At 34.0% G+C, this 8919-nt stretch overlaps 1 protein-coding gene across 1 annotated transcript in view; it reads right to left on the bottom strand.

Moving 5' to 3' along the window:
• Positions 1-8919, bottom strand: part of LOC108732728 (1-phosphatidylinositol 4,5-bisphosphate phosphodiesterase epsilon-1-like) — a 241495-nt gene that overhangs the window by 13437 nt on the left and 219139 nt on the right. The window contains exons 16-18 of the mRNA XM_025973852.1: positions 7943-8181; positions 3262-3613; positions 335-562 (exon numbers count right to left, since the gene is read on the bottom strand). Coding sequence (XP_025829637.1) covers positions 335-562; positions 3262-3613; positions 7943-8181 — 819 coding nt within the window. The remainder of the gene's footprint in view (positions 1-334; positions 563-3261; positions 3614-7942; positions 8182-8919) is intronic.

Here is an 8919-nt window from a genome sequence, read left to right as displayed (position 1 = left end):
AGATTGAAACTAAATATTTTTTTGTTTCGAAGTTGAAATCAAGGCATATTCACTGCCAAAAGTCAGTTAAAAATTTTCCATATTATTCGTTATTTCTTATTTTATTCAAAGTTTTTGGTCAAATTCTAAATTTTCTCTCAAACCGTACACTTTTTTTTAGTATAGATAGTATTTATTTACCTCATGATATGCTGCAAAACCTAATTAATCACGAATTTCTAATTTTATGTGTTCTTGTCTCTGATTGTACCTCCCAAATATCCTTAAGGAAATAACTAAAATTAAGGTTGTAAGAGTAAACTAGAAATAGGAAAGTTGACTACTGTAGAAATACCTGACTGTAAAGTTCGACAGAAGATTCTCCCTTGAGCTGATGTCCTGTTAAGTAAGTATTGTGGGATGACGCTATATAATAAGTTGATAATGGTTTATTCATATCTTCAATAACAGGCACTTCTTGTTCGTAGACGTAGGCGAAGTTGTCTTTGTCCATTAAGTACCTGGCAAAACCCTCAAACGAAAGGCAGTTTTGTGCCCGCAACGTTAAGTCCGGTTCATGTCTCTAAAACATATTTTACAACTGCTCAAAACGTACACACGTACGGGCTGATTAAGTGTAGATTATGTGAGTCTTCTAAATACCAAGTTTGTAAATATATTATTCTCTAGAGAAATAGTTAGCAAAGCCCTGTGCGTACGTATGGGTATGTGTAACTTTGGAAATTAAGAGATAATTTACATTAGGATCTCAACCTCCTAGAATATTTGAATTAAATTTTCACTCAAACTTTTATTACGATATATCTATTGATAAAAATATAAGGTACTGTCGGGTCAGNCCAAAAAAAAAAACGAAATGACTTTCCGAACAAACCTATATTTAAATTACGTTTCGAAAAAGTCAAGTACAGCTAACAGATAAAAGAAATAAATTTTTACTTTTTTATTGTTCCGATATATTGATTTTCAAAAAAATGAGAAATAAGAATTAATAAGTTCCGATAAAATTCCGTTATAAAAATGCGGAACGAGATGCAGAAGTGGATGTGGAAATGTATGCGGAATTTCTGTAATTGCGGAAGCGGTTGCAGAGGTCTGTTACAACAGTACTATTCACCAGTACGTTTCGCCTTGGTCATAAAGTCTTTTTCAAGGTATGTTTTGCTGGTAGTAAATTATGCTGTTGCCATTTCTTCCCCAGAAACAATTGTATAATGTAGGGGCAAAGGTGTTTTCATTTATGTGAAACCACAACCAGCGTTTCGCACTCAATTATGAGGATTAGGTTTCTAGGTACTCATCTTATAACTTAGAAACCTAACCCTAATGATACCTCAACAGAGTGGAAAACATTGGTTGTGGTTTCACATAAACATAAAAACCTGTACCCCTCTATAGCTTAATTTTTTACGTTTATATAGGTATTATGTTATTCAGATGGTGAGATTGCTAGTTAAGTTAACAATACAAAAAATTAACTTAACAAACAGATATATAGATAAAATTATAAATAATAATCCATTATTTGAACAGGAGGTACAATTATAAAGATAAAACATTAATTAACACCACGTGGCTGTAATTTTTTAATCATTTAAGTGTTTATTGATTTATCTTTATAATTGTTCTGTTCAAATATCAGTTATTGTGAATACTTAGCACGATCCTGAGCCACAAACCACATTTGAATACTTAACATAATATATTAACAATACTACACATACCCTGAAGAAGGTTTAAATCCACGGCGGAACGTCGATGGTTGGTTTTATAATAATGAAACCCGTTTTACCCTAACTGGCCTCGAGTCTCAATTCATGTAAAGATTAATATTTTATAAAATTTCTATTTTATGTCACTTTAGTGATGTTGTCAAAAATAGTTTAGTTTAGAAACAATTTATCTAGTGAGACTTAATTGGATTTAGTATATAATCAGTGGGTAATTTTACTTTGCAAACCTGTCGAATCTCGTTGCTGCCTGAGCATGAGAAGCAAGCTGCCCTAAACTGTAATGTCGGGTGACGTCAGTGGGGTGTTCTGTGAAAGGAGTAGGAGTGGATTGCCGATGATGTGAGGGGTTCCTCCAGTAGCTACTTTCCAGGCACATGGTCGATGGTTCAACGAATTGACCACGAAAACTACGATCCTGGGAAGACAACAAGTTAAACATTACTACTGTTATAATCAGTAATGATTCATTTGTATTAAATTACTTTGAAAGTGTGATGAGATATCATATGTTTCTTTTTTATTTTCATGGACAGTTCTCGTCTTAAGACACCAGGAGAGTCCACGAATTGTCCAGAATGTGTCATGCCCGCCAAAGACCAATCCCGGCCACCAAACACCTGAAACAAGATAGAATATCTAAATTAACAATATCCCGTTACCTATCTATTTATTATTACTTTATTAATTTATTATGAGTAAGTTCTCTTGAAGTATCTTTTTTCACAAGAAAACGCAGGATCGTGTCGCCTTTAATAAAAAGAAGTCACTTCTATGTTTGGAGGTGTATGTTTGGAGCGCAGTGTTGTATGGGTGCCAAACATGGACAGTGGGCTCGGCGGAAAAGAAAAAGTTAGAAGCGTTCGAAATGTGGTGTTATAGGCGAATGAGGATAACGTGGATAGGAAAGGTTAGAAATAATGAGGTATTAGAAAGAATAGGAGAACAAAGGAGTTTATGGAAGTCAATAAGAAATAGGGGAGATAGGTTGGTAGGACACCTTCTTAGGCATGAAAGTCTAGTCAGAGACATATTAGAGGCAGAAACAGGAGTTAGGAGGGGTAGAGGTAAACCTAGATTAGATTACTGCTCGCAAATAGTTGTGGATGGGGTTATTGTAGTTTTAAGGAAATGCGAAGATTAGCTCAGGATAGGAAAGAGTGAAAGTACGTGTCCAACCAGTCTTAGGACTGACGACCTTATGATGATGATGGGATCGCACTCATCCAGATGATCAAAGGTTGCACTTCCAAAAGTCATGCAATTTTATAGAAAAAAATTATTTTTTCCAACTTTAAACAAAATAGTATGTACGTATCGATTTTTAATATATTCTTCTCATACCTAGTACATTACCATAGGTTATCGATTAAGTCCAAATTGAACTTTCGCCCAACCATAATTGCTTACGGCGTCTTACCCTTTGGATGAAATATACAACTAAGCACTTGAGATACGAATGGATAGTTAAATGTTTATGGGTGATTATTTATTCGTCTCGTTTTTGTTGTTTTTCTCCCTGAAAATTTACCTGAATTATATTCTTCACCTCATCCTCAGTCTTATTCTCCATTTGTCTTGTTTCCAAAAATTTCATAAATGTTGACAGGGTAATTACTTGGGAATTGCTGCTGTCGATGCCGGCGCAATTGGTGAAAATGCTAGCCGCGGCAATGGCATCGTATATTTTTTTCTGGGAATTGACCACGATCCCTTCCTTCTCAGCCGGACTGTTCCTTGTAATCAAACCCAATTTCGGCGGCTTCTTAAGGGTCTTTTCGACGTGCTTTATACCGTTAACTTTAATATTGCTCACAGCCATACTTTGATAAGATATTGCTAATTGATCGAACAGATCGCGCAGATCCTTACGAATTAATAAACTACAATAAAGTAGATTTAATTATATTTAGGGGAAGTCCGGGAGGCTTGCTCAGGTGGGAGAGTTGATCCACCTTTTAAAACTCAACTTAAATTTCGCGCTAACGAAACGTCAAGACGGTCATTGGTAGAGCACGGAAGGTCAATAACCAGCACGCCGCTATTTTTTACAATTTTGTTATGGCGGAGTAAATTTTATTAATTTATGTAGTTTTGAGAATGCGGCCGTGTTTATAGAGGTACGTATTGTGTCTTATTACTATTGTACTGCCTGATTATTGCAGTTTGACGTGAGCTAAGTGTTTTTTCTCTAAGATTGATTGTTTTTCCTGTGAGTAAAATTTAATGTCAAAGTAGTATATGCGGGAGACTTGCACCATGACGGGTGCGGGAGATATACTCAGTGGTTCATGTCTCCCTCTATGGTGTTTGTATGAGGATTTTTGGAGTTTTATTTTATAGATGTAGAAACTTTTTGACTAAGTTTCTAAAGATATTCATGATTTCATTTGTCATGAATGTGACCAGAATTAGATTTAATTAGTTTACCAGCTGATGGAAAGTAATTATTAAGGCTAACTGATGATACCAAATGACTAGAATAAGTATATAATTTAAACAAAACGTTAAGAAAGACCAATAAGTTTGATTAAAGAAACGTTAAATGTTTAATTTTGTTAACAAAATGTTGAATAATTANCATCCTTAATATATTCATTGAACATCATGTTTCTTAATTATACTTTTTTTATTAGAGATGCACTAGATAGTAGTTTTACCGGGTACGGGATGACTGGGTACCCGGTATTAGCCTTACAGCGACTACATCTAAAAAATTTCCGCTTGGATTTTAAAGTGAATCCAAGTATCTATATCTTTAGCTTATCAGTCAATCAATAAGTGGATATTTTGTCTTAAATTGTGGACTTGTTTAAAGTAGTTACTGGTATTTACTAAGTATTGTATGATAAGTAAGTTGTTGTTTATGTTTAAATTATGCATCGGACAACCGAAATTGTTCAGTTTACATTCCATCCATATGTAGCTGCCCAGTTCTTATCTCATTTTGTTGTACTCAATGATTCAGCTGTATTACACCCGCGTTGCGAAAACACGCCCAGGATCTTTGTTAGTCGGTAAGATTTAAGAGCAAGGTTTTACAAATATTAAATGCAATTCGTTTTAGATTTTTTCTACTTGTATCTTCATCTGTGTGAAGGTTCTAAGTTCCAATTGTTTATAATAAATAAAATCTAAAACAGTATCCTAGACCAGGGATGGCGAACCTTTACGTATCGACGTGCCATTTTTATAAAGAAAAGTTTAATCAGGTCATAGACGTGCCATCAAATAATTTTGTGTCTGTGATTATTGGGAAAATAATAATAATAAATAATATCAACTTAAACTTTTTTATTTACTACAAAAAAATATGAACGTTTTGCAATGTATAAATTATACGTGTAATTTAAATTAAAGTAAAATTAGTGTTACTTTTGTTGTTGCAGATTAGATGACAAATAACTTATGTTAGGGTTGTAAGATGTTACTTTTAGCAGAATGCATGCTGAACTGGAGTTATCTGTCAAACGATTTCTANCAGGTCAAAGACGTGCCATCAAATAATTTTGTCTCTGTGATTATTGGGAAAATAATAATAATATCAACTTAAACTTTTTTATTTACTACAAAAAATAGGAACATTTTGCAATGTCTAAACTACGTGTAATTTAAATTAAAGTAAAATTAGTGTTACTTTTGTTGTTGCAGATTAGATGACAAATAACTTATGTTAGGGTTGTAAGATGTTACTTTTAGCAGAATGCTTGCTGAACTGGAGTTATCTGTTGAACGATTTCTAACCGAGTTTTTAATGTTATTCTTCTCTGAAAACAATGACTAGCAGGCATAAGTTGACGAAAAAAAATTGTTAAAAGAACATAAGCCAGCTTCTTCAAACAATTGAAAGTGTTTGGTAACGCATTTCATGTTTCCCAAATTTTGTTATTAGCATTTTCACTTGTATTTCTTGCCAGTCTTTCTGTTTCAATTAGTTTCCTTGTTTGAATAAATTTTTGGATCCATATTGAACTAGACTTTATTACTGATATTAGTGACGTGCCCAAAATATTGTGTCGCGTGCCACTAATGGCACGCGTGCCATTGGTTCGCCATCCCTGTCCTAGACTATTCCTGATAATTTTCTTTTTAGACATACAGATAAAAAACTTTTACTCATTACAAGAAATCGCTCGTGATGAACAGATTAAATGATGGTGATGTAGATGTTTAAATTAGTAACAAATTGATAATGTGAAAACTATTTTTTGTTCACACTATCCAGTGAGTACTGTGAAGGAATTGCTATAAAAATCACGAACATGAGTCGCATAAAATTGTGAAAAATGCGACAGAATATAATAAAAGCGTTATACAATTGACCTAGATTTCGTCTACTTTCGATAGAGCCTTCCTCGACTTGTTTCATATCGCCATTGAAATTACCTATGAGCGAAACTGTATCCATGAACACAATAACTGAAAAGACGAACAAACTCTTTATTCAAAAGAGTCGACTTTCTTTAAACATCAAAGCGTTTTCGTTTTTAGCGAAATATACGAATTTAAAGCAATTTAAACATGACATCAATTTCAGTATATTTTAAGAAGATACATGTAAGTATGTGTAGATATAACTAAACCTATTAAAGAATAAAATGAGGAGGTATGAGACATAAATGTTTTTAAGAAATAAAAACAAAAGTCAGGACGAAGGAATTTGAAATACTGACAGAGTTCAGACGTTAAGTAAGATGTGAAAATAGTTTAAATATACTGCCGATAAATACCTACAGGTGCTTCATCTATTTGCAGTTACTTGAACTACCAAGACGTGTGGTGTTGTCGACATCCGGTACCATACAAAAAAACTGATAAGCATCTAACGTATGCATTCCGTGCTATCTGCTCAGAATATTTCAAAAAGGCAATTTTTGAACTATCGGCTAGCTTCCGAAGCTTTTAAAAATGACTCCCATTGGATATAAGAAGTCAGTTCAAAAAGTATTGCGAATTTTGTGTTTTTTATGCCATTTGAGTTATTGTTGTTTAAAGATTAATTGTACTTTGAAAACTTCGTCAAATACTTGTGAATAGTTAAGGAAATCTTTTTTTTACTTAAACGTTTGTTTGCCATAAAAATCTCTGGGGAACTATAAGAAAATTTCGCAAAAACTGGCAACGCTGATTTTTACTGGTTTGCTGCTTGCCTCAGTAATGAGCAATAAGAAGCTACGTTCCAATAGGTTCACAAATTCAAATAGGACTACGCTTGGGATGCAGCTTAACACAATGAGAAATATCAGAAAAAAAATGACGAGACTGCGTAATCTCTTCAAGTAGTCCTTTTATCATCCGCCAAGTTTCCACCCTTACTGCTAGAATATCTTTTTAAATTTAAAAGGGACCATCTTTGAGATTTAACCTATCCAATTAAAGAAAAATCATTAAAATCTCCTTGTCTTAATTAAAAAATTAAGAGGAATACTCACCACAAATAAATTTTATATGAGCGGACACGTGTTTCGCCCACTTCACACGTGGGCATTATCAACGCGAAACACGTGTCCGCTCATATAAAATTTATTTGTGGTAATTAGGGGTGAGTATTTCTTTTAATTTTGTAATTAATATTTACCACAGTCTCCTCCTTCTATTTTTTTCCTTGTCTTAAAGTCGGTTGAAAAGATATGTTAAGCGAAATTTCAAAATTTTTCTGATTCATTGCATAGTTTTGTACAACTATTTTGCATCCATACGAAGTTAGAATTGCAAATCGACGAATAGAAGCCAAATCCGAATTTATATTCGTATACGTGTTAGCAGAGAAGGAAATTGCGGGCACCGTAGGTTATTTCATGAATAAAAGGAAAACTTGTAAACTCGGTATCAATTAATAGAAACTTTGTTTGCCGAAGTTGAAGTGAATAGGATGAATATGTAGAAGTAACTTTTCAACATCAAAGTTACACACATTTTAATATGCATTAGATAAGTTATTTAAGGCTAGGATTTTCAAGAAAGCGGATGTTGTTGCTGTTGCCCCCTGCAGGCTGACCCAAATGGGAATTTCTGCTCAAAACTGAGAGTCAATTGAAGATAAATTCTAACAAGTTTTATACAGATGTTAGAAGCACCTAAAATTANACAAGCTACTGTTTATTATTATAATTGAATCACTAAGCCTTATTTAAAAGAAAATATGATACTTTAAACAAAAAGCGGTTCAACTCTCCCAGACTTCGCTTATTGTTTTTTAAGTTTTCTTTTACCTAAATGAACGAAATAGCATAACGAAGTCTATGAAATCTAGCTGGGTGTCGTATAGAATGGACCCCACTCGGGGATGACGGCCATGCCAGAGATGTTCCGTAGACCCATGGCGTTCCCTAAATAAATGACATATCGATACACCTACACGTAAACCCACAGAAATTGCATTTTTTATTATTCTGTCACCAACAGTTCGGAACTGTGACACACGAGTGGGCACAGTGAGCAAACAAGCAAACTAAAAAGATTGGGAGATTGTCGAACGGTAAATAACTTTCTTTGTCTTATTTCAACTCGACAAATACAAATTAAATTTTGATGCGGGCGAATCAAACTTACTCAGCAGTAATAAAAATGGCAATTAATAAATCCAATTTCCGCTACTGTATCTTTTACGGCCTACTCAAACATTATCCTTTGCGATTTCCATAAATTAAACGAAAAATGCAAATTTGTCAAAAAAATCTCCTCTTTAAGATACGAGTAAGTAGAGCTAGTTCCAAACCTCATGGACTTTCACAAAATATTCATATTGTACGTTACGAAAACATTGACGCGATTGTTAACCATGTTTTTAACTCCAGATAATCTATAAACAGTGTGACGGCTAGTGTTGCCCAAATTCAGTCTTGGTCTTGCGGTCTTGGTCTTGTTCTTGCGTTTTTGCAAGACCAAGACCAAGAACAAGACCGCGTATTTTTAGCAAGACCAAGACCAAGACTGACCGTGCAAGACTTGAGCAAGAACAAGACATAGCCTGCAAGACTCTTGCGTCTTGCAGCTAGGACTTAGCGCTATTTCACTGAGTAGTTAGGTGTAACAGTTCGGTGTATAGGTAGGTACGCTTAGGAATTCTATGAGACGCAAAAAACTGTATCAAAGAATATGAAAAACTGGACCTATGCGCATTACGACTAATACCATAAACATAGCGAATAAAAAAATTATTAAAATCAAACTGAGTGCATGCATAGTT

Source organism: Agrilus planipennis, unplaced genomic scaffold, assembly GCF_000699045.2.
Source record: "Agrilus planipennis isolate EAB-ADULT unplaced genomic scaffold, Apla_2.0 scaffold61, whole genome shotgun sequence".
In the NCBI taxonomy this organism is placed as follows: domain Eukaryota; kingdom Metazoa; phylum Arthropoda; class Insecta; order Coleoptera; family Buprestidae; genus Agrilus; species Agrilus planipennis.
The sequence above is the reverse complement of the archived record's forward strand: the minus strand, read 5'-3'. Positions and strand labels throughout refer to the sequence as shown.